Genomic DNA, 25,042 nt, shown 5'->3' on the forward strand with positions numbered 1-25,042 from the left:
TGCAAGGCCTTGGGTTTGATCTCCAGTAACACACACATACACACACACACAAACACACACACACAGAGTTTTAGAATGTTATCATATTACTAATGAAATATTTTACATTTTTTCTATTAATTCTTTGAAATTTGGTGTGTATTTTACATTTAAAGGACAACAAAATTTGGACCAAGCATATTTCAAGTCTACAGTAACCACATGTGGCACATGGCTACAGTTATTGTGTAGTGCAACTTTCCTTCTGCCTATGAATTATGCTCATTTTCTTGTTTCTCAAACTGAATGAATTATTTCCCATTTGTGTAATGTAAGATTTCATTCCTATTTAATTTAGTTGCTGCCTAAGCATTGTGCCAAAACCATCAGTCAAGCAGTGAATAAAAAGTCGAAAAAACAGACTGGTAAGAAAGGGGAACCTGAACGGGAAAAACCAGGCGTTGAGAGCATGAGGAAAAACAGGCTTGTAGTGACCAAGTAAGCCGTCTACTTCTATTGTGTCTTTTTGTTCTGGTAGAGACCTTTCCCTGCTGTGGCATTAGTGCTGAGAAAATGGTAGGAATTGTGTATTCTTTATTTTTCAGCCTTTAAAGAAAAATCTTTGTGAGCCTGATTTACCTGTTAGTGGTAATATCATTCTAAAGTACAGATTTTTGGATTTTAGAAGATAATATATTTAATAGGTGGTAGTTGTCTTAATATATTGACTATTGAAGGCCAAGAATCTGTCGAAAATTTTTCTGAGGTATACTATAAGCAACCTGTAATTTTTTAATTTATTTAAAGCCAGGTAACTGAGACTTTATTTTGTCATGTAGTTGTAATTAGAATATACCTGAGGTCATTTTTTGAAACAAATATCAGACCAGGTAGCATTCAGGGCTCTTTGTTTATTTGTTTGATTGATTATTAAACAGTGTTCCTTCTCTTATAAGAGAAGTCTTTTATAAAAGACTATAATAGTATTTGGAAATGATTGTTTTTGAGTGCATAATGAGCTATTACTATTTATTAACTCAGTATAATCATTATTAGCTGACTGTAGAACAAATGATGAGTGATGCTGTCTTTTAAAAATCACTCTTTTAAGTTATAAATAACTTATGTATATTTAGTTATACATATAAATATTTTTAACTTGTAAGTTTAAGAAAAAAATCAAATTCTGAAACAAACTCGTTATGTTTATAAAATAGTTTTGTACCACCTATGAGGAAATGTCATACACTTTACTTAGTGTTTATTAATATTTTTTTCAGCCTTGATAAATTGCACACTGCACTTTCTGAGTTATGTTTCTCTATAAATTATGTACCAAATATGGTGGTATGGGAACATACCTTTACACCACGAGAATATTTGACTTCTCACCTGGAAATCCGCTTTACTAAGTAAGAAAAGAATATAAACTATTTTTGCTTGTTAATGTGTTTGTTATATTAATTGTCAGTATCTACAGTGTTTGATTTTATGAGAAAAAGCATCAGTAGAACTGGTATAGTATAAAGAGTAATGAATTGGGAAGTATAAAGAATAGTGAGCTGAGAATTGCATGAATTACCCAGATTTTTATTCCGTACCTGTTGTTATTAATTGGTAACACTAGGCAATCCATTTCATCTCTGTATTTTAGCTTCTTTATAAGCAAAATGAGATGATTGTAGCAAACGAGTACATTATAGGTTAGAAGTGCCAACCCAGTAAGGTCCTGAAATTAGTTTAGTAGGCTGCAGTCAATATTTAAATAAAGAAGATTTGGGAGGAAAAGAAGGAAGAAGAAATAAGAAAAGAAAAAAAAAGAGAGACACTAATGCATTGTGTAAACTTTTCAATTATGTACATGCTGAGTTGTGCTATTGGAGATGTATCTTGCAGTAATGTAGGTAAGAGTCAAATGTTTGAAAACCTCACGACTAGGTGAACTCAAATATATTCTGAATTCAAGTGTATGCTGTTAAATGGATTGAAGTTCACTATCTTGAGGACTGGATTTCAAGTAGAATTTTTTAAATTGTGGACGTATGTTTTGAAATGACATTGCATGTAGTAAGTCAGACACCCCTTGACTTTATAAATGTTGCTGCATCTTTTTTGTGAAGTTACACATTTTACTAAAGAAAATGTTAATTTATTTGACAGGGTTCCCCCCCTCCCCCTTAAAATCCTTAGTTTATAAAAAAAAATTGCCAAAGATTTTCAAAAATTTCTCTGGTCACTAACAAGTAATATGTGTATTTGCCATTAGCTAAGCATGTGTACTGTAAGTAATAAGAAAATAGTATAAAGTTAAGGTAAGACTTAAAGAACAAAATAGGACAGTTATCTTCAAGGATCTGTCTTTATAAACAAACTAAAATCTTTATAGATCTAATGTCCAGTGGAGCTTTTAAAAGAAAGTGAAATAAAGATAGCCTTGTAGTAAAAGATTGGTGTAGGGAAGTGTTTTAAAATTTGGATTTCATTTTACCCTCATACAGTTTCTTGGGACATAAACAAAGCTGCATAGCTGCATTTTAATGTTTATTTATTAGATATATGGGCTGTAGTTAATTTATGTAAAACCTTTAAAAATCCTGGCAGCAATGGTAAATGAATTCAAACTGTGGACTTATAGCCTGTGGTCCTTGTTAGAATCAACATGTGTTGAACAATTTCAAAAACCCTTCATACTTAAATCATTTTTGTAACTAATGTTCTTAGAATGTTATTAATCATTTATATTTCTATTTCATTATAGTTTTATATATTCTTTGTTAGCTTTTTCCTTGGGATGATAATGACAATAGTAATTTCATTGCTGTATAAAAGTTATTTTTAAACTTATTTTTATTGCTAATTTAATATTACACATCAGTAAGTTGACTGGATTATATATACACATAAATTAAAAAGTTATATCTCTTTTATTATTCTCTCCTCCACCCAGATCAATTGTTGGGATGACTATGTACAATCAAGCCACACAGGAAATTGCAAAACCATCAGAGCTTCTAACAAGTGTAAGAGCATACATGACCGTACTCCAGTCCATAGAAAACTATGTGCAAATTGATATTACGAGAGTATTTAATAATGTTCTTCTTCAACAAACACAACATTTAGACAGTCATGGAGAGCCAACCATTACAAGTCTATATACAAATTGGTAAGGAACACATTTAGAAATTTGGAGTGATAGAAGTTTTTTAGTAATGAACTGCTTAGAAAATTAATTTTTATGGATAAGTATTCATATTATCACTTGACTTAAAATTATATGAAGGATGTATACCATGATAAATTTTTGAATTAAATTATTTCTATCAGTTATAAATTTACTTTTCTCTTTAGGTATTTGGAAACTTTGTTGAGACAAGTCAGCAATGGCCATATAGCTTATTTCCCTGCAATGAAAGCATTTGTGAACTTACCTACAGAAAATGAACTAACATTCAATGCAGAGGAATATTCTGACATATCAGGTGAATAATACCATAACATGGTGTAGAGAATGAAGAAAATTTGTTTTGCTTGAAAACTTGGTTTCTCTTGTTTTGGCTTTCCATTCTGTTGCAACTATTTTCATTCAATTTTATGTATAAATGTACATTGTATCTTAGAGTTACTTCTGCATCTTATGTTATCTTTTTATTGCAAACTTTTTTGAAGGATATTATATTAATAATTTGTTTCTATATTGTATATTCCAAGGTGTAATGTTCATTTTCTTAATGTATTTGCTGTGTCAAAAGTATAAAATTAATTATATTTCCTTTCAGAAATGAGGTCATTATCAGAACTACTAGGCCCATATGGTATGAAGTTCCTCAGTGAAAGCCTTATGTGGCACATTTCATCACAAGTTGCTGAACTTAAGGTAATACAGTCTTTTATCAGTTTTACCTTTTCTTATAAAACATTTTTGAAGAATGTGAACAGTAAGCCTAGAATGTTAATTCCTTTAATATGACATGAAAATACTAGCATGTAAATGAAATTAAAGAGTGGGCAGAACTTTTCAGTGGCACCTTAATGTAGTTATTTGTTTTATAGTTGAGAAAACAGGAAGTCTAAAGAGGTGAATTGACTTGCCAGAGGAGACTGAAACTCAGATATCTTACTGTTTTCAGTCAAGCCTTCATTCTCTTGTATCATGGTGATGTCTATGAATGATTAGGTTTAAAATTCCAGCCAAAGCTGTTTGTTCAGATTTATATTCAGATGTACTGCTTTTCACAAATTGAGATATAAACGTAAACATTGTTAGGCTTCATCACTTTCCTTTTCCTTCTTTCTACTTCTTTGTGTTTTTTTTTTTTTTTTTTTTTTTCCCTGTGGTGATAGGTATTGAATCCAGGGTCTTGCTCATGCTAGACAAGCACTCTACCACTGAGCCATATCTCCAGCCCTTTTTTTTCTTTTCATAAACCCTTTAAACTTGGATAGAAATGTTTATTTAGAATGCTTATTGTTTATTAAATAAACATATAAAGGGCATCAACATTTTAAATAACTTTTAGAAATATCTTAATTCTGAGATGATCTATATTGAAAAAGTTTATATATCTACATATATATATATGTAGATATATAAAACTTTATATAACTATAATTTTCCAGAGAATTTGAACTTGGGCCGCTAAAATTTTGGGGACTTACAAACAGATTAGAAAAGAATGTTTTAAAATATGCCTTTTTCTTTGTGAAAGATTTCTGGTAGTTATTTGTGCCTTGCATTTTTAATTCCTATAAACAATTGTATATAGTAGTGTTAATTTGCATTTCAGATGTAATGTATTTCTAAATGTGATAACCTTATTTACTTAGAACTCAGCAAAACCTTATTTACTTAGAACTCAGCAAATATATAAAGTAAATGCTACATTTTTTTTTCTTTTTTAAGTATTTTTTTAATTTGTAGATAAACACAATACCTTTATTTTATTTATTTATTTTTTGTGGTGCTGAGGATTAAACCCAGTGCCTCACATGTGCTAGGCAAGCACTCTACCAGTGAGTCACAACCCCAGTCCCTAAATTCTTCATATGTCTTAGCTGTACTGAGAAATTGTCCTAGCTTGCCTTGTCACAGTATTGATGCATATTTTTTATCTGAATCTTACTTCCTAAAATAGCAAATATCACTTTTTATTCTCTCTATTCATATGTATGTATATTTTACTTGTGAACTCTCATGCTGTGTTTATTCTCTTTGACTGGAATTATACAGTTATACACTCTTTATCTAGGTGCTCAAATAGTATTTAAGACAAGAGTAGGCATTTAGTAAATAGTTATTGGGTACAAAAATATCAATGACTAGCCAGCTGTCTTGATTCTTTACTTTGTTCCACGATTTTTCTAAGCTTTTTACATGTATTGTTAACTTAAATCCTTAAAACAGACATTTTTCCTATTTTAGAAATTAGCCTAGGTAACTTACCCAGGCTAATATGATTAATAGAGAAATCAAAACTTGAACCCATGTAGTCTTAGTCTAATTCCAGAATTTATGCTAGTACCATGCTTTATACCCTCTGGTATCAAGAAGGATCTCAGCAGTTACCTGACCCACACTTACCTGAAACAGAAATATGCTTTATTTTTCTAGGTGAATGATCTGGTCTTTTTGAAAATGAAACAATCTTACCAATTACTGCATATTTCTAGTTAGATTTTATCACTGTCTCTTTTTGCTCAAGATTGCTTTGCTTATTTGAGTGTTTTTTGTTTTGTTTTCTGTGGTTCCATATAAATTTCAGTCTTGTTTTTTCTAGTTCTATGAAGAATGTCATTGATATTTTGATAGAAGTTGCTCTGTAAAAAGCTTTGGGTAATATGGGTCTTTTTTTGGGTACTGGAGATTAAACCCAGGGACACTTTACCAGTGGGCTTGTTGACTTTAAGATGGTGAGGAGTTTGGAGAGTAACTACTGCCAACAGAAACTTGTAGTAATCCTCTTATTTTGGCCTCAAGCCTTCTTAAGCCTTCCTTTCTGTGTTGCTTCCTTCAATTTTAGATCCCTTCCTACAACGTGAGGAATTAACTATTACAGTGTATGGGATCTATAGGAACTTGCTAATCAAATTTCTTACCTCTTATTCTTTGCTGCAGTTTTTTTTTTTTACTTCCAGATTTGTTGACGTCTGCATTTGACCTTGTTTTCTCTACCATTTTCTTGTTATTGTAGGTTTATGTGTTTTTAAATTCTTTCCTCTCATTTTAATGGGTTTCTGAAAGGAGCAGAATTTTAGAAATATGTATAGAATTCCCTGCAATTAACCAGCACTTCCACAGAGTGAGTGCACATACTTGTTTGAGCATTTCTATAGGAAAAATTTCTAAAAGTGGATCAAAAGATATGATCTACTTTTTAAAAATTTTTTGATATTGTCAAATAGTCCCTTGAAGAGAGTGTATTTCACAGTCTCCCCAGCAGAGCATTATCATGCCTCTAAGAGCACTTAAGTCTTTTGAAATTATTGCAGAAAATGTTTTGGGGGAATTATATAAGATTATTCTGTCATACCTTTGCTTTTCTTTCTTTTTTAAAAAAATATTTATATTTTAATTGTACTTGGACACAATACCTTTATTTATTTATTTTTATGTGGTGCTTAGGATCAAACCCAGGGCCTCGTACGTGCTAGGTGATCCCTCTACCGCTGAGCCACAATCCTAGCCCCCTTTGCTTTTATTTCTATTTTAAAAAATATATTTGATTCAAACTGACATAAACTGAATATCATGTGGCTGTATCTTTTTATCCTAAAGAAGATCTTAATTATTTTAGTTCCTGTTTTAGATGCAAACCTTTTGTTTGAAAGAGTAAATTTGTGGCAAAAAAAGAACTAAGCAGAGCTTCTTTTACATTGTATGGTTGTGAATAATTTGTGTATCAAACTTAGTCAATATCATATGGATGGATTTGTGGTGAAACGTGTTTGTTCCTTTCTGGAGGAAGAACAACTAGTCTTTTTCAGTGTTTACCAAGTCAATTTCTCCTTCTAGTCTTGAGAAAAGAATTATTTTGGCATTTTACTGATTAGTTTCAATTCTTCATGGGATCCAAAAGATAGGAAATTTAGATTTAAATTATGCCAAAAAATTAATACTTTGTTTTTAACACACTATCAAATAAATTTAAAATAAATAATTAAAAAAACTCTCTTTGTTTTATTTGGTTTCCCTAAGTTTATTACAAACCATTTCATTTGTAGTTCCTGTTATTAAATCCCAGCTTTCAATGTATTAGTTATCAGAATTAATTGCTGAATTTAAATGCATAGAGAGCCCTATTTCAGAATGCAATCGAGGAAGAAATGACAAATACTAAGTACATAGACTATACTTTCAAGAGAGAACATCGCATATCGGTTTTTGTTGGTCTATCGTTTTTTTCCTTTTCTTTCACAAATACTTTAGATTAATGGTTCCCTGACCACCACCAGCAGCATCACCTTAGAGCTTGTTAAAAAATGCAAATTTTTAAAACTCTGTCTCATACCTGCTGAGTCAGAAATGGTGGGATTGGGACTTAACAGTGTGTTTTAATAAATCTGTCAGAGCATTCTGATATACACTGTTTTAGTCAGCTTTTTTTTTTTTTTTTTTTTTTTTTTGCTGCTGTGACTAGAAGATCTAACCAGATTAATTGTAGAGAAGGAAAAGTTTATTTAGGAGCTCACGATTTTAGACGTCTTAGTTCATAGGAGGTTGGCTCCATTCCTTGTGGCTCAAGGTGAGGCTGAACATCATGGTGTAAGAGTAGCAGAGAGAAGTGGCTCACGTGAAGATCAGGAAGCAAAGTGAGAGACTCCACTTGCCAGATACAAAATCTATATGCCAAAGACATGCCCCCAGTGACCCACTTATTCTAGCCATTCCCTATCTGTCTTTAATTACCACTCAGCTACTCAGTTAATCCCATAAAGAGATTAATTCACTGATTGGGTATGGCTCTCATAACCCAATCATTTCTCCTCTAAACCTTGCACTCTCTTACACATGAGCTTTTGGGGGACATCTCACATCCAAACCATAACACACACTAAAGATTGGGGCCATTTCTTTGGAGATAAGCAACATGGATTTTAAAACAGACATACCTGAATTCAAATTCCAAATTCCCTTAGTTAATATCTTGATGATTTGGGGTAAGTTTTCCAGCTTCTCTGAGGTTCCTCAGCTGTCAAATTGGAGTAGCACCTTTCATTTGGTTTAGAATAAATGCAAAAATTGTTTATACACTGTCTCATACAGGAACATAACAAATGATTATAATTATTCTTACTATTAAGTATACACTGTAATTTATTGATTCAAAGGCATATTTATCTTATTAATATCCTGAAATTTTACGTATATTATTATATAATTTATAGTCTTTTGCATATATAAAATAAGATATATTTTAAATTTGATATTTTTGATTTGCTAATATATAATATTAAGTTCAAAGTGCATGAACACTATCTAGGATGATCTTGGGAACCTTGCACATTCTAGACCTGTGCTTTATCACTAAACTTTATCCCCAGCCCATTGCGTGTGTATTTAATCAAGTTTCAGGATGGAAGGAACAGTATCAAAGTAGCCCAGAGAAAGTAAGCAATCTTTTCAAACACTATAGCAATTGAAACTAGCAATTAATTTGATGAGAAAATTTATACTATTGTTTTAGTAAAAATGATTTTTTATAGGTTTTTTTTCCTCTGGAGTTTTTCATGTTCCTCTTAAATCACTTGTCATTGACCTTTTGTTTATAGCAAAACCATCAGAGCCCTCTAACCACATACTTGCTACATCTTTCCCACTTCACAGAATTGAAATGTCGTGGCATGAAGCCTGGGTATATATATTTGGAAAGAGCTCCACAGGTGATTGTAATGTGTAATTAAGGTTGAGACTCACTATAGAGAACCAAAAGTAAAGATAGTTTTGACTTATGAGAACTTCATAGAGATACAGAGATCAGAAATAGAATCAAATTCTTTAGAATTGTAACGAACTAAGGAAGTGTGATAGTGTCAGACCTAGTTGTAAAGGCATTTGGTATACATAACAATGCAACAAAGAGTAGAATATCTTACTCTTTTCCCCCCATTATTTTGGAAACTCAGCTTATTGTTGTATAGGCTTTTCTCTGCAAGAATGAAATTAATTTAATTGCTGTAGTTATAATTTTTAAAAAATTAATTTTTTTAGTTGTTGATGGGCCTTTATTTATTTATATGTGGTGCTGAGAATCGAACCCAGTGCCTCACACATGCTAGGCAAGCACTCCACCATTGAACTACAACCCCAGACCTTGTTTTAGTTTTAATTTTTAAACTCAATTGCTTTTCTAGTGCTTTTAGAAAAAAACATCCTATAATGAGTTATACTCTTCCATTGCTTCTTTTTTTTTTTTTAATTTTCTCTTCCCTTTTCTCAGTGGTTCCTGAAAGAAAAGTAGATAGATTACATTTCCACTTTATATATAATAAAACATTTTAAGTATATAATTTGTGCTGGGAAATATTGTTGTAATATAATTGTCATTAAAAGGTATTATATGCTAACAAGTTATTCTCCTTCTTATTATATATATCCAGCCACATACTCATTGTCTAAAGATGTACTTTGACCAGCTTTGATTTCAGAAAGTTTTTGTTTTAGTTAGAACTTACTGCTTTCTGTATTCACTTTAGTGTCTACTTTTTATTATTGATACTGTTCTGTATCTAAGCATAAAATGATTCTTTATTCTACTGCTTACCTTTGTTGCTTTTCCCTGAACTTATCTTGAATTTGCAAACTGAAGAAAAACATTAATCCTATGTAAATAAATTTAAGATTCTTTTATTAAAACAACAAAAATGTGTAGTATAGAGCATCTGGAGTTCATGAATGTTGTTTTCTACTTGATGGATTATAATTTGCAAGCATGCTTTTTATCTTATTAGCACAAAGAGGTCTGACCTAGGCTCTTTCATTTTTATTTTTTTAGAAACTTGTAGTGGAGAATGTTGATGTGCTAACACAAATGAGGACCAGCTTTGACAAACCAGACCAGATGGCTGCACTTTTTAAAAGATTGTCATGTAGGTAACTCATGATACTTTTTATAAACATTAAAAAAATCTTTATACTCAGTATTTAAATTTTGGCCGAAATTTCTAACATAAAGGAGTAAATTATGAAAAGTACTCCCTAATTTATGAACTGAACTAGAAAACTTTTATAGTGAAAGGATCTTTTTAGTATATGACTTATCTGTTTTAGACTTTTTTTAAACATACTTTTAAGTGTATCAATTATTTAACAGATATTGTCATTATCAATTATTTAACAGATATTGTCTAGACTCCGTTTACTTGGATTCTGTGTATAAATAGCAGCTCTTAAACCTATTAAGTTTAATACAGTAAGTCTGCATTAGTTTAGGTTAAAAGTATTAATTTCCAAGTCTGTGATTTTTTAAAAATCAACTTTATTGATATATAATTTACATGTAATAAAATATACACAGTTAAGTGAATAATGTGGTAGATATCGACAAGTTTATACATCTATATAACCATTGTCAGAATCAAGATACAGAACAGTTCCATTACCTCAGAAAGTTGCCTCCTGTCCTTTTGTAGTCTGTCCTATCTCTGGCCCCAACCCAGCTAACCAGTAATCTGATTTCTTTCATTATAAATTAAATTTTATATCTGGTTCCTTTCACTAGCATATTTTTTGAGATTCATCCATCTCTGTTAAGTGAATGAATAATTTGTTCCTTTTGGTTGCTAAATAGTATTATATTGCATGAAAACTTGAGCCTGTAAAGTTTTGTTTAAATGTCTTCTTGACATTGATTGTCGGAGGTACAGTGTGAAATGATATAGAGTGATGAATATTATTGAAGAGTATTTATCTGGATAACTATTTAGGTACACTGGAATTAATTTTATTTAGCTTTTTAGTACTTGAATCTTTAAGGTTATAATTAAAATTTTGCAAATTCACACTTTATTATAAATCTCCCAAAAACCTGAATAAAATCCTTATATTAAGGAAAACTGGAGAAAGTTTTTTTTCCCAAATAAAAATAATTCTGGAGGCAGGGGGAAATTATTCACTGAGTGTATGCACTAGGTCCTGGGTTCTGTCTCCAGCACTAATGCTGCTGTTTCTGCGGATGATGATAATCTAAAGAAAATTAAAACTAAGCATATATTTTACTTACTTTCCCATTTGATATTTTTCTTTTAAATGCTTTAGAGAATCACTTATCTTGCTTTAAAAAATAAAAACTTGTTCAATAAGAATTAGCACAAAGTGGGGCTGGAGTTGTGGCTCAGTGGTAGAGCACTTGCCTGGCATGTATGAGGCCCTGGGTTCGATCTTCAGCACCACAAACAAACAAACAAACAAATAAAATATCCATTTACAACTAAAAAATATTAAAAAAAAAAAAGAATTAGCACAAAGTTTAAATACACTAAAGATTGTCTTATACAACAGATCTGTAGTTGTCAGGACTATAAAGGAAAAGCAATGAGGGAGTTTTTTGGGGAAAATGGAACTGTTTGTAATAGCAGTGATGGTGATAACAAATTTATACATATTAAAATTTATAGAACTGTATCAAACGGAAAAATAGCAGGTTTATTATGATATTTTAAAAAATAAAGTGAAAAGGAAATGATTGACTTGACAATATCGTAGGGAAGAGAATTATGAATAGGAAATAGGAAAAATTTTAAAAATTCTACATATGTTCTTTTTTATTGTTCATTGTTTTACTATCTATTTATATTTTTTATTTGTTCTTTATTCATATTGGTTTTCTTTTCCACATTCCTCTCGTTTTTAATACTCAGTTGACACCTTTATTAGCTTTTAACACTACATAACTTTCCTAATAGTAAGCAGTCTTTTGACTATACCTTCTGGTTAGAAACACATAATGAACTGAAATATTAAATACTTTGTTTACTTAACCATCCTCCTTGTGGAATTTAAACAAAAATTCATTGAAGTTCCAAGGAGATTTTGCAAGTTTTCAAAATATAATTCATAGTGCTTTGTCTAGACTCTGTTTACTTGGATTCTGTGTATAAATAGTAGTGATTCTATAACTTTTAGATTTGTCCAAACCCAAATCTAAACCATTGACTTTCTATCACCTATATTCATTAAATTTGTCTTTAAGTAGAATTTATTAAGCCTTTTTGTTATTTGGAAAAAGAAAAGCTTCACTTAAAAGAGGCTTATGTAGAGAAGACTATGCTTGAGTTGAACAGTTTTGAAAATACTCTCTTTAGTCTTTGCTGTCTTTCTTGTGCTTCCTTCATCACATATCCAGAAGTCTGTTATTTTCATAGAAATTTGATTTCATAATCAACAAACACATTCTTTTACAAAGATAAAGCATTAGGATTTACAAAAGTAACTCTGAATCAAGAAGCATTCTTGAATTTTTTATTTTTAGGAAATGAATCTCATCATGTCCCTATTTCGGACTTTCTGTTCTAACACATTTCATTGGAGCTCCTTAATCCCAGGCCATTATTTTCTTCAGCATTTCTTTCTTTCTTTCTTTTCTTTTCTTTCTACCAGGGATTGAACTCAAGGGTGCTTAACCACTGAGCCCACCCCTTATTTATTTATTTGTTTTATTTATATTTATTTATTTATTTAATAATTTAATCTTTATTTTATTTTTTAAACGTGGTATTGAGAATCAAACCGGGGACGTCACCTATGCTAGGCAAGTGATTTACCACGGCTAAACCCTCAGTTTCTCCCCTCCAACTTTATTTTTCGAGACTGGGTCTAAGTTGCTTAGGGCCTCACTAAGTGACTGAAGCTGGCTTTGAACTTGGGATCCTTCTGCCTCAGCCTCCCAAGCCACTGGGGTTGTAGGTATGCACCACTATACATGGTGTAATTCTTCATTTTAAAAATCATTCCGTTTACTTTTGCCCTATTCCTACCATCTACAAATCTACAAGTTTCTCCAGAGACCTTTTCTTTAGTAGTACTTTGGAAGTTGTTATTGCCTAAGCATACTTCACTGGTACAGGTGTTGAACTTTGAAACTGTTCTCAGACCATAGCCATGTTTTCCAGGTCTCTACTCCTTTGCTCTTATTGAACTTCTTTTGTCTAGCTCACTGAAACTTTAATGCCTCTCTGCTTTCTTGATCATTCTCTTCTTGACTTGACTTATATCCATTATGGACTATAAAATTTGGTAAGTGAAACTCTGTTTTCTTCATTTGCCAAAATGTTTATCTCTACACTTTCTTATTCATTTTTAATGGCTCATCTTTTACATTTTATCAGTGTTTGATATCCTGTTCTTCCATTCTTGCTGTACAACCCTATTGGGAAAATTTTTTTCATTTGTATTTACCAGGGAGTCTTAAATATTTATCCTCAGCCTTAATTTTTCTGTTGAGCAATAGACATTGAAATAACAAATGATAGTTTGATCAGTGCTTCTCAAAGTCTGATCCTTAGGCCATTTGCAGCAAGCAGCATCACCACCTAGGAACTTATTTAGAATATAAATTATTGGGCCTCACCCCAGACCTACTGAATTAAAAACTGTGGGGATGGGACCCAGAACCTGTATTTTAACAAGTCACTTTGAGAAATGTTGAGTTAGACACATTCAGCCATATGACCCACAGATAGTTCACATCTCTACAATAGTGGAGTATTTCCCTCTTTTGGGAGGTACAAATAGGTGGAGAGGAAAAGCCTGATATTTTTTATTGACCATTTTTTCCTTCTTTGTCTTTCTCTCCTCACATTCCACATATAATAGCTATAGATTTTATTTGTTTATTTTGGTGTTGGGGATTAAACCTGGGTTGCTTTACCACTGACCCCATATGCCCAGTCCTTTTTATTTTTCTTATTTTGAGATAGGATCTTGCTGAGGCTGGCCTCAAACTTGAAATCCTCCTGCCTCAGCCTTCAGAGTTTGTGGAATTATAGGCATGCGCCACACACCCAGCACAATAGCTATATTTTGTAGATTAGAATATATAAACAGGTGGGTTGCATTTGACCCAAAGACATGCTTTGGCCCTATACTTCATTAAATTTTTAAAAACGTTTTTCTTTGGACTTTATTTTTAAAATAGAAAATTTCATATAATAATCCAGACTCTTGGCTTCTTCCCTTAAAACCTAGGCAGTACTTTTCCACATGGCGAGGCTGTAGCTAATTAGTAATTGCTCCCTTTAGAATGTTTATAATGTTTCTTTCAGTCTTTTGCAGCCACTATTCTCTTTCACTCAGTTTACTTCACTATTTTATGTTACCTGCCTAAAGGTATTTGAACTTGTAATTCCTCCTGCACATCCTACCTCTTAAATGTAAAGCCCCAAATCTGGTGCTTTGTATTCCTATTTATAGCTTCATAATCTTTTTGAACTCTAGTCATACCTTCCTAGTATGTACCCATTTTTCCCCATTCTACCTGTCATATTCAGAGTCATATTTCTAAACATAAGTTTTCATATAACTATTTCTTTTTATATTTTGATTGGTGCATTATAATTATACATAATAGTGGAATCCATTGTTACATTTTCATACATACACACAATAAAGCAATATAATTTGGTCACCTTCCAACTCTATTTCAAAAACCCTGAACATCCTCCTCATTTAAAGGACAGTATAAACTCCTTAGGATGGCATTCAGAAATCATTATTTGGATTAACCCTACACTTAACTATTCTTTTTCTTTTCTTTCCTCTACTACCCATGACTTGCCTGGCTCAGGGCTCAAAGCTGCTGTTCTAGCAATACTTCCTTGGGAAGTTAATGGAAATTTTGGAGACTAAAGGAGGCAAATAGTCCATTAAGCAATAAATTAAATTTATACTGTGAAGTTTATTGGAACTTTTAGTAGGCATTTACGTATTCAAGGGGAGGTTGTAGGATATCGTTTTCACAAACTTGTTTGCTAAAATTTTGGAGAACATCCTCTGAAAAGTATTTATGAGATTATCACACTTATTCTAATTCTTCACTTTATTCTCAATTTATCCTTTTTATGGTTTTGTTATTGTTTTGTGTTTTGACCTGCAATGTCTTTATCTTCCTGTGCCTCCTTTTTTACCAACTTGGATGCCCCCTCTCCTAATTTCTTTCCTTTTCTGGTTAGTAACAATTTCCTAGTTTTATCTTATATCACCAAACCGCTCTCCCATTTTTTCTAGTAGAATTTAAAAAAAAATTTTTTTGTAGTCGTAGATGGATACAATACCTTTATTTTTATTTATTTATTTTTATGTGGTGCTGAGGATCGAACCCAGTGCTTCATACTTGCTAGATGAGTGCTCTGCCACTGAGCCACAATCCCAGCACCTCCAGCCCTTTTCAGTTTATGTTTTGAGACAAGGTCTTGCTGAGTTACCCAGGCTGTCCTTCAACTTGTGGTTCTCCTACCTTAGCCTCCCAAGGACACTGAAATTATAGGCATGTGCCACCATGCCCAGTTTTGCATCACCATTTCATTGAATATCTATCTACTAGTCTGGTTATTGGGCACTCTTTTAAGTACTGCAGCTCGATAAAAAGATCTCTAAGATTGATGCTTGTTTATGGAATGCATAAAGCATTATGCCTTACATCATTTTGCTGTTTTTAAAATTTTCATCATATTTTATTTTATTATACCTGTTTATGTGGTTTAATAAAACATGCTTATGATCAGAATTTAAACAAGCTACACAGAAAATAGACAGTCAAAACAAAACACTTCCCTCCATTCCTGCTTTTCAACTAGTAACTATGGATAGCAGTTTTCTGTATACTACTTCCAGAAATTTGTTATGTAAATACAAATAAACATATGTGTATATATCTTTCTTCTCTCACATAAATGTGATCATATTTTGTTAGTCATCTTAGCAGTCGATTTAGATTTTTTGATAATTAGGTTCTAGATAATTATTCTATTTTCAATCTCATACTATACTGACTTACATGGGGTTTGTGTGTGTGTTTCTTTTCATAGTAAATATCTGTTAGTTTTATAAAATGTAATTGTATTGACACTTCCAATTCTAATCTCCCTTGATTTTGTTAACCTAGCTTGAATATTAGTATATGTAATTTCTGAATATTGTTTGCTAACCAAGATATAAGTGATCAAATTCATTGATGGGCTTCAACAACCTGGTCCTGCCAAAATGACTTATGATTTCAGTAGACATTTTTTGTTTCTTGACTCAAGACCACAACAGCTTAAGAATATAATTTTTCAAAGTTCCTCAGTCATTTGAGGTTTAACTTCTATGTACTCTGATCATCATCTTTCGCCCCTAGTCACTGGTTCTTGACTCCTATCTCCACCCTTTTTATATAAATGGCTACATAGAAGATTGAAGATTCTGGTGACCCTTCTAACCAATAGCAAAAGACAGTGCTCTCTATATATTTGAAATAAGAAACTAATTAATTGAAAGTTTGCAAAGTTTAAATATTAGCTCTCAATACCTTTTCCTATTAATCATTTATTGTAATCAAATTACTATTAATTGTGCCTTTTATCATCTAAGGTTAAGAAAGAATTAAATTCATACTTTTTTCTTCTCTTCTCCCCATCCTTAAAATTTAGCTGTTGACAGCGTCTTGAAGAGGATGACAATAATTGGTGTAATTTTATCCTTCCGATCCTTGGCACAAGAAGCACTTAGAGATGTAAGAATCCATTACAAGTATATACCCTGTATCCAAATAATTCCTTTTGGTTTTCCGGAAAGTTACTCTTTAAATTCACAGCTGGTAATGATATGATTAAAGTTCCAGTTTTCATAGTTATGGAAAATAAATTATATAGAAAGTTATTTAAACTCATTTTTTTTTGTTTTAGTATTAAAAATTTTAGGATATAATTTGTCTGGCTATTATGACACTTTCAACTTTGCTATTCATTAAAACATTTTCCATTTTGATTATATCCAGTTTAACATTGAACATACTCCTTTCCATATATGTTGGTACTTTACAAAAGTCACATGGAAAATAATTTTTATGAAGACGAGAATTAATGAAATGGAACTATTTCATAAATTTAGAGACGTCCACTTAAAACTAATTCTATGTTCTTATTTGTTGTTCTGACTAGGTGTTGTCCTACCACATTCCTTTTCTTGTAAGTTCAATTGAAGATTTTAAGGATCACATTCCAAGGGAAACCGATATGAAGGTAGTAATATAACTTCTGTTTGGATTTTACAGTTTCTAAACTGAAATATTCAAGTTGTATATGAAATAAAATGTAATAAATTCTAAACTACTGAAAAGTTTCTGTTTTAGAGTTAGCATACTTGCCTTTGAAGTTGCATCCTCAACTTCTCAGCAGCAAAATCCTACCTAGTCATTTTCAAAGTTAGTCATCTTTGATCATCCATAGAAATGTAAAATTGGTTAAAAACCTGTCCTTTGTCCTGATGGTCATTTGTGTAGGGTCTTCAAGTGGAATGAGAAAACCCAATAAAATGAGTTGTTTTAAATAGACTCAGTTTTTTAAAATACATGTTAAAAAATCTTATAAAAGGATGTTTATTATAGGTGGTAATAAAAAGTTATTTTAGTTTCTTGTTTTTAATTAGTAAATATAAGGTAGGAGGTTGGTAACCTTATGTGAGCCCACGGTTTTTATTTTGAAATTTATTGAGCCATGAAATCCAACCACTCATCTAATCTCAGCAATTTTCCAGTGGTTATACATCTAATATATGACTTATCAGTACTTCTCATATGTGTGTATTCTAAGCTTTCATGTTTCCTGGAGAGGTTTTTTTTCTTTTTTTTTTATTGGTTGCTCAAAACATTACAATGCTCTTGACATATCATATGTCATACATTTGATTCAAGTGGGTTATGAATTCTTATTTTTACCACGTGTACAAATTGCAGGATCACATTGGTTATACATCCACATTTATACATACTGCCATACTAGTGTCTGTTGTATTCTGCTGCCTTTCCTATCCCCTTCCCATCCCTCCTCCTCTCCCCTCCCCTCCCATCTTCTCTCTCTACCCTGTCTACTGTAATTCATTTCTCTCTCTCTCTCTCTTTTTTTTTTTCGCTTTCCCCTCACATCCTCTTATATGTAATTTTGTATAACAATGAGGGTCTCCTTCCATTTCCATGCAATTCCCCTTCTCTTTCCCATCCCTCCTACCTCTGGTCCCTGTTTAATGTTAATCTTCTTCTCATGCTCTTCCTCCCTGCTCTGTTTTGAATTGCCCTCCTTATATCAAAGAAGACATTCGGCATTTGTTTTTTAGGGATTGGCTAGCTTCACTAAGCATAATCTGCTCTAATGCCATCCATTTCCCTGCAAATGCCATGATTTTGTCATTTTTTAGTGCTGAGTAATACTCCATTGTGTATAAATGCCACATTTTTTTTATCCATTCATCAATCGACGGGCATCTAGGTTGGTTCCACATTCTGGCTATTGTGAATTGTGCTGCTATGAACATTGATGTAGCTGTATCCCTATAGTATGCTCTTTTTAGGTCTTTGGGGAATAGTCCAAGAAGGGGAATAGCTGGGTCGAATGGTGGTTCCATTCCCAGCTTTCCAAGGAATCTCCATACTGCTTTCCAGATTGGCTGCACCAATTTGCAGTCCCACCAACAATGTACAAGTGTACCCTTTTCCCCACATCCTTGCCAGCACTTCTTGTTGTTTGACTTCATAATGGCTGCCATTCTTACTGGAGTGAGATGGTATCTTAGAGTGGTTTTAATTTGCATTTCTCTGATTGCTAGAGATGGTGAGCATTTTTTCATGTATTTATCAATACGCATAAATCAAAGGCATTCCTGTTTATCAGCGACAAATCCTCTGAAATGGAAATGAGGACAACCACCCCATTCACAATATCCTCAAAAAAAATAAAATACCTGGGAATCAACCTAACAAAAGAGGTGAAAGACTTATACAATGAAAACTACAGAACCCTACCAAAGAGAGAAATAGAAGAAGATCTTAGAAGATGGAAATATATACTCTGCTCATGGATAGGCAGAACTAACATCATCAAAATGGCGCTGTTATCAAAAGTACTCTGTAGGTTTAATGCAATGCCAATCAAAATTCCAACGGCATTTCTTGTAGAAATAGATAAAGCAATCATGAAATTCATCTGGAAAAATAAAAGACCCAGAATAGCAAAAGCAATTCTAAGCAGGAAGAGTGAAACAGGCTGTATAGCGATACCAGACTTTAAACTGTACTACAGAGCAATAGTAACAAAAACAGCATGGTACTGGTACCAAAACAGGCGGATGGACCAATGGTACAGAATAGAGGACACAGAGACCAATCCACAAAATTACAACTACCTTATATTAGACAAAGGTGCTAAACGCATGCAATGGAGAAAAAAATATCATCTTCAACAAATGGTGCTGGGAAAACTGGAAATCCATATGCAACAAAATGAAACTGAATCCCTTTCTCTCGCCATGTACAAAAATGGATCAAGGAGCTAGGGATCAAACCAGAAACTCTGCGTCTGATAGAAGAAAAAGTTGGCTCTAATCTCCATCTCGTGTGGTCGGGCTCCAAATTCCTTTATAGGACACCTATAGCATAAGAGTTAAAATCAAGAATCAACAAATAGGATTTACTCAACTAAAAAGTTTTTTCTCAGCAAGAGAAACAGTAAGAGGTAAATAGGGAGCCTACATTCTGGGAACCAATTTTTTACTCCTCACACTTCAGATAGAGCCCTAATATCCAGAGTATACAAAGAACTCAAAAAATTAAATAAGAAAACGAATAACCCAATCAACAAATGGGCCAAGGACCTGAACAGACACTTCTCAGAGAAGGATATACAGTTAATCAACAAATACATGAAAAAATGCTCACCATCTCTAGCAGTTGGAGAGGTTATTTTTGCATATCTTGAAGAACACTGGCTAAAAATAATAATGTCTAAACTCTTCTGTGTGACACTTGAGTCTCAAATTGGTGCTTTTTAACCTTTCTGATGCTTTCACCTTTTGTTTCTTCCTTTTCATCATTCTCTTCCCTTTATTTTTTTTCCCTCTTTTTATTAGTACATTGTAGTTGTATATGTTGATGGCATTTGCTTTACATACTCACACATGCACACCATATAACAATATAATTTGGCCAATATCACGCCTCAGCTTTCCCCTACTCTCTGCACCTCCCACCCCTTGGTCCCTTTCCCCCACTGATCTTCCTTTGATTTGGGGGAGGTATACCCCCACCTTTGTTTGAAGCTACCTCTGTAACTTCCTTTTGATTTTTAGGAGATTTACCCCCACTTTTGTTTTCAGCTACCTCCATAGCTTCTGCATATGAGAGAAAAAATGACCCTTAACCTTCTGGGTTAGACTTATTTCACTTAACTTGATGGTCTGTAGTACCATCTATTTTCTTGCAAATGTCATCATTTCATTTTTCTTTACGGTTGAATAAAACTCCATTATGTGTATATATGCCACATTTTCTTTATTCATTCATCCACTGATGGACACCTACTGGTTCCACAGTTTTGCTGTAGTGAATTGTGTTGCTGTAAACTTGGGTATGCATGTATCATTATAGTAAGATGACTTCAGTTCTTCAGGGTAAATACTGAGAAGTGGTATAGCTGGGTCATATGGTAGTTCTATGCCTAGTCTTTTGAACAATCTCCACCCTAATTACCATAGAGGTTGCACTAATTTACAATCCTACCAATAGTGTAGGACTTTTTCTCCATATCCTTTCCCATATTTGTTATTGTATTCTTGATGACTGCCATTCTGACTGGTGTGAGGTGAAATCTCAGTGTAGTTTTTATTGACATTTCTCTAATTGCTAATGATGTTGAACATTTTTTTCATGTATTTGTTGGCCATTTGTATTTTTCTTTTGAGAAGTGTCTGTTTAATTCATTTGCCCATTTATTAATTGGGTTATTTGATTTTTTTTTCTTTTTTTGGTGTAAAGTTTGTTGAGCCCTATGTATATTCTAGATATTCATCTTCTGTTAGAAGAGTAGCTAGCAAAGATTTTCTCCCTTTCTTTGGGTTCTGTCTTCACATTTCTAATTGTTTCCTTTAGTATGCTCTTCCCTTTATTTACTTTTCTCTTCCTATGTATACTGTAAGTTAATTATATCTGTATACATGTCACATGTATCCATTTTATCCTCTTAATGTATTCTATTTGAAAATACTGCCCTTTTCTGCCTTTTAAAATCCTGTCTAAGAAAAAATTCTTTATCACTGGAAAATGGCAAATGATTTTCCAGTGATAAAGAATTTTTTCTTAGTGTCATCAAAGAATGGATGTTTTGTTTATATATTGTACGGTTGAACATATTCTATTCTACCTTGTATTTTTCCACTTATATTATACCATGTCATAAATATCTTAAGTTTCCAGCAAGCTTTCAGTAGAATTTCTGTTTTGAAAAACCAGATATTTTAAGTTTTATTGACTTATGATAAGTCTATCTTAAAAAATTTACTCATTTATAGTGTACAATTCAGTGATTTTTAGTACAGTAACAAAATTGCAAAACTGTCACTATGAACAATTTTTGAACATTTTCGTTATCCCACAAAGAACTTCAGTACCCAGTGGCTGTTAATCCCCACTTTTCCAGGAAGTCCCCAGCCCTAGGCAATCTGTCTATAGATTTGCATTTTTTTAATGTTTCGTATAATCATACACCTTATAGTCTTTTATCACTGGCTGTAATTTAGCACAATTTTTCTTTTTTTTTTTTTTTAATATTTATTTATTTATTTAGCTATTGGCGGACACAACATCTTTGTCTGTATGTGGTGCTGAGGATCAAACCCAGGCCGCACGCATGACAGGCGAGCGCGCTACCACTTGAGCCACATCCCCAGCCCAGCACAATTTTTCAAGTCACTGATTGTACACAAAGTATTTTCACACCATTTATGTCTTCACATATGTACTTAGGGTAATGTTGTCTAACTCATTCCATCATCATTCCTACCCCCGTATCCCCTGCCTTCCACTCCCTCCCCTTTGCCCTATCTAAAGTTCCTCCATTCCTCCCATGCTCCCCTCCCCACCATCGCCATTATGAGTCAGCATCCTCATATCAAAGAAAACATTCGGCCTTTGGTTTTTTGGGATTGGCTTACATCACTTAGCATTATGTTCTCCAACTCCATCTGTTTACCTGCAAATGTCATGACTTTAATCTCTTTTAATGCTGAGTAATGTTCCATTTTGTGTGTGTGTGTGTACCAAAGTTTCCTTATCCAAATTCATCTACTGAAGGGCATCTAGATTGGTTTCATAATTTAGTTATTGTGAATTATGCTATTGTGAATTATGCTGTTACAAACATTGACATGGCTCTGTTCCTGTGGTATGCTGTTTTTAAATCCTTTCAGTAAAAACTGAGGAGTGGGATAGATAGGTCAAATGGAGGTTTTATTCCAGGTTTTCCAAGGAATTTCCATACTGCTTTCTATATTGGCTGCACCAATTTGAAGTCCCACCCAGAAATGTATGAGTGTGTCTTTTTCCCCACATCCTCGCCAATCCTTACTGTTGTTTGTGTTCTTGACAGCTGCCATTCTGACTGGAGTAAGATGAAATCTTAGTTTTGATTTGCATTTCTCTAATTGCTATAGATATTGAACATTTTTCCTATGTTTGTCCATCATTTGTATATTCTCTTCTGAGAAGTGTCTGTTCAGTTCCTTGGCCCATTTATTGATCGGGTTATTTGTTTTTTGGTGTTAAGGTTTTTGAGTGCTTTATATATCCTAGAGATCAGGCTGTATCTGATATGTTTGTGGTAAAGATTTGCTCCCATTCTGTAGGCTCTCTATTCACCTCATTGATTGTTTCTTTTGTTGAGAAGCAGCTTTTTAGTTTGAAACCATCCCATTTATTGATTCTTGGTTTTAATTCTTGCACTCTAAGAGTCTTATTAAGGAAGTTCGAGCCTAATCTAACATGTTGGATATTTGGCCCTACTTTTTCTTCTAATAGACACAGAATCTCTGGTTTTATTCCTAAGTTCTTGATCCATTTTGAGTTGAGTTTTGTGCATGGTGAGAGATAGAGGTTTAATTTCATTTTGTTACATGTGGATTTCCAATTTTCTCAGCACCATTTATTGAAGAGGCTATCTTTTCTCCAATGTGTGTTTTTGGCGCCTTTGCCTAATATAACTGTAGTTCGGTAAATAAATTTTACTTATTTTTTCTGAATCCTCTATTTTGTACTATTGGTCTACAGGTCTGTTTTGGTGCCAATACCATGCTTTTTGTTACTATTGCTCTGTAGTATAGTTTAAGGTCTAGAATAGTAATGCCACCAGCTTCACTCTTCTTGCTAAGGATTGCTTTGGCTATTCTGGGTCTCTTATTTTTCCAAATGAATTTTATGATTGCTTTTCCTATTTCTATGAGTAATGTCATTGGAATTTTGATTGGGATTGCACTGAATCTGTATAGTGTTTTTGGAAGTATGATCATTTTGACAATATTAATTCTGCCTATCCAAGAACAAGGTAAATTTTTTCAATCGTCCAAAGTCTTCTTTAATTTCTTTCTTTAGTGTGCTGTAGTTTTCATTATAGAGGACTTTGACCTCTTTTGTTAACTTTATTCCAAAGTATTTTATTTATTTATTTGTTTGTTTGTTTGTTTATTTATTTTCGAGGCTATTGTAAATGTGGTGGTTTTTCTCATTTCTCTTTCAGAGGATTTGTCACTGATATACAGAAATGCCTTTGATTTATGGGTATTGATTTTATATCTAGCTATTTGCTGAATTCATTTATTAATTCTAGGTGATTTCTTGTGCAATGTTTTGGGTCCTCTAGATATAAATCATGTTGTATGCAAACAGTGATAGTTTGAGTCCTCTGATTGCTCTGGCTAGAGTTTCAAGAACTATTTTAAGTAGACATGGTGAAAGAGGGCATCCCTGTCTTATTCCAGTTTTTAGAGGGAATGCTTTCAATTTTTCTCCATTTAGAATGATGTTGGCCTGGGGCTTAGTATAGATAGCCTGTATAATGTTGAAGTATGTTCCTGATATCCCTAGTTTTTCTACTGTTTTGAACATGAATGGGTGCTGTATTTTGTCGAATGCTTTCTCTGCATCTATTCAGATGATCATATGATTTTTATCTGTGAGTCTATTGATGTGATGAATTACATTTATTGATTTCCATATGTTAAACCATCCTTGCATCCCTGGGATGAACTCCAATGATCATGGGGCACTATCTTTTTGATATGTTTTTGTATTTGAGTTGCCAGAATTTTATTGAGAATTTTTGCATCTATATTTATTAGAGATATTGGTCTGAAGTTTTCTTTCTTTGAAGTTTCTTTGTCCGGTTTTAGAATCAGGGTGATATTAGCCTCATAGAATGTGTTTGGAAGTATTCCCTCTTTTTCTATTTTATGAAATAGTTTGAGAAGTATTGGTGTTAGTTCTTCTTTGAATGTCTTATAAAATACAGCTGTGTATCCATCTAGTCCTGGGCTTTTCTTGGTTGGTAGGCTTCTGATGGTGTCCTCTATATCATTCTGATTTTGTTTGGGCATATCAAATTTGTTGATGCCTTCGATATTTTCTTTTTTATTGGAGTATAATTTTCAAAATAATTTCTAATTATCTTCTGTGTTTCTGTAGTGTCCGTCATAATATTTCCTTTTTCATTATAGATGTTAGTAATTTGAGTTTTCTCTCTCCTTCTCTTCATTAGCATGGCTAATGGTTTATCATTTTTATTTACTTTTTCAAAGAACCAACTTTTTGTATTGTCAATTTTTTCAGTTGTTTCATCTTCTGCTTTTGTGGTTGATTTGTTCTTTAGGGCTTTGATATGTAATGTTAGATTATTTATTTGTTTACTTTTTCTTCTTTGAAGAAATGAACTCCCTGCAATGAACTTTCCTCTTAGAACTGCCTTCATAGTGTCCCAGAGATTATGATATGTTGTATCAGTGTTCTCATTTACCTCTAAGAATTTTTTAATCTCCTCCTTGATGTCTTTTGCAACC

General features: G+C 32.8%; 1 protein-coding gene across 1 annotated transcript in view; it reads left to right on the plus strand.

Annotated features, from left to right (window-relative positions):
* Nckap1 (NCK associated protein 1) overlaps positions 1-25,042 on the plus strand; it is a 100,740-nt gene that overhangs the window by 64,822 nt on the left and 10,876 nt on the right. Inside the window, exons 19-26 of the mRNA XM_076866892.2 lie at positions 338-477; positions 1,260-1,391; positions 2,927-3,145; positions 3,331-3,461; positions 3,759-3,856; positions 9,972-10,065; positions 16,603-16,685; positions 17,113-17,193. Of these exons, the coding sequence (XP_076723007.1) occupies positions 338-477; positions 1,260-1,391; positions 2,927-3,145; positions 3,331-3,461; positions 3,759-3,856; positions 9,972-10,065; positions 16,603-16,685; positions 17,113-17,193 (978 nt within the window). The remainder of the gene's footprint in view (positions 1-337; positions 478-1,259; positions 1,392-2,926; positions 3,146-3,330; positions 3,462-3,758; positions 3,857-9,971; positions 10,066-16,602; positions 16,686-17,112; positions 17,194-25,042) is intronic.

Source organism: Callospermophilus lateralis, chromosome 9, assembly GCF_048772815.1.
Source record: "Callospermophilus lateralis isolate mCalLat2 chromosome 9, mCalLat2.hap1, whole genome shotgun sequence".
In the NCBI taxonomy this organism is placed as follows: Eukaryota; Metazoa; Chordata; class Mammalia; order Rodentia; family Sciuridae; genus Callospermophilus; species Callospermophilus lateralis.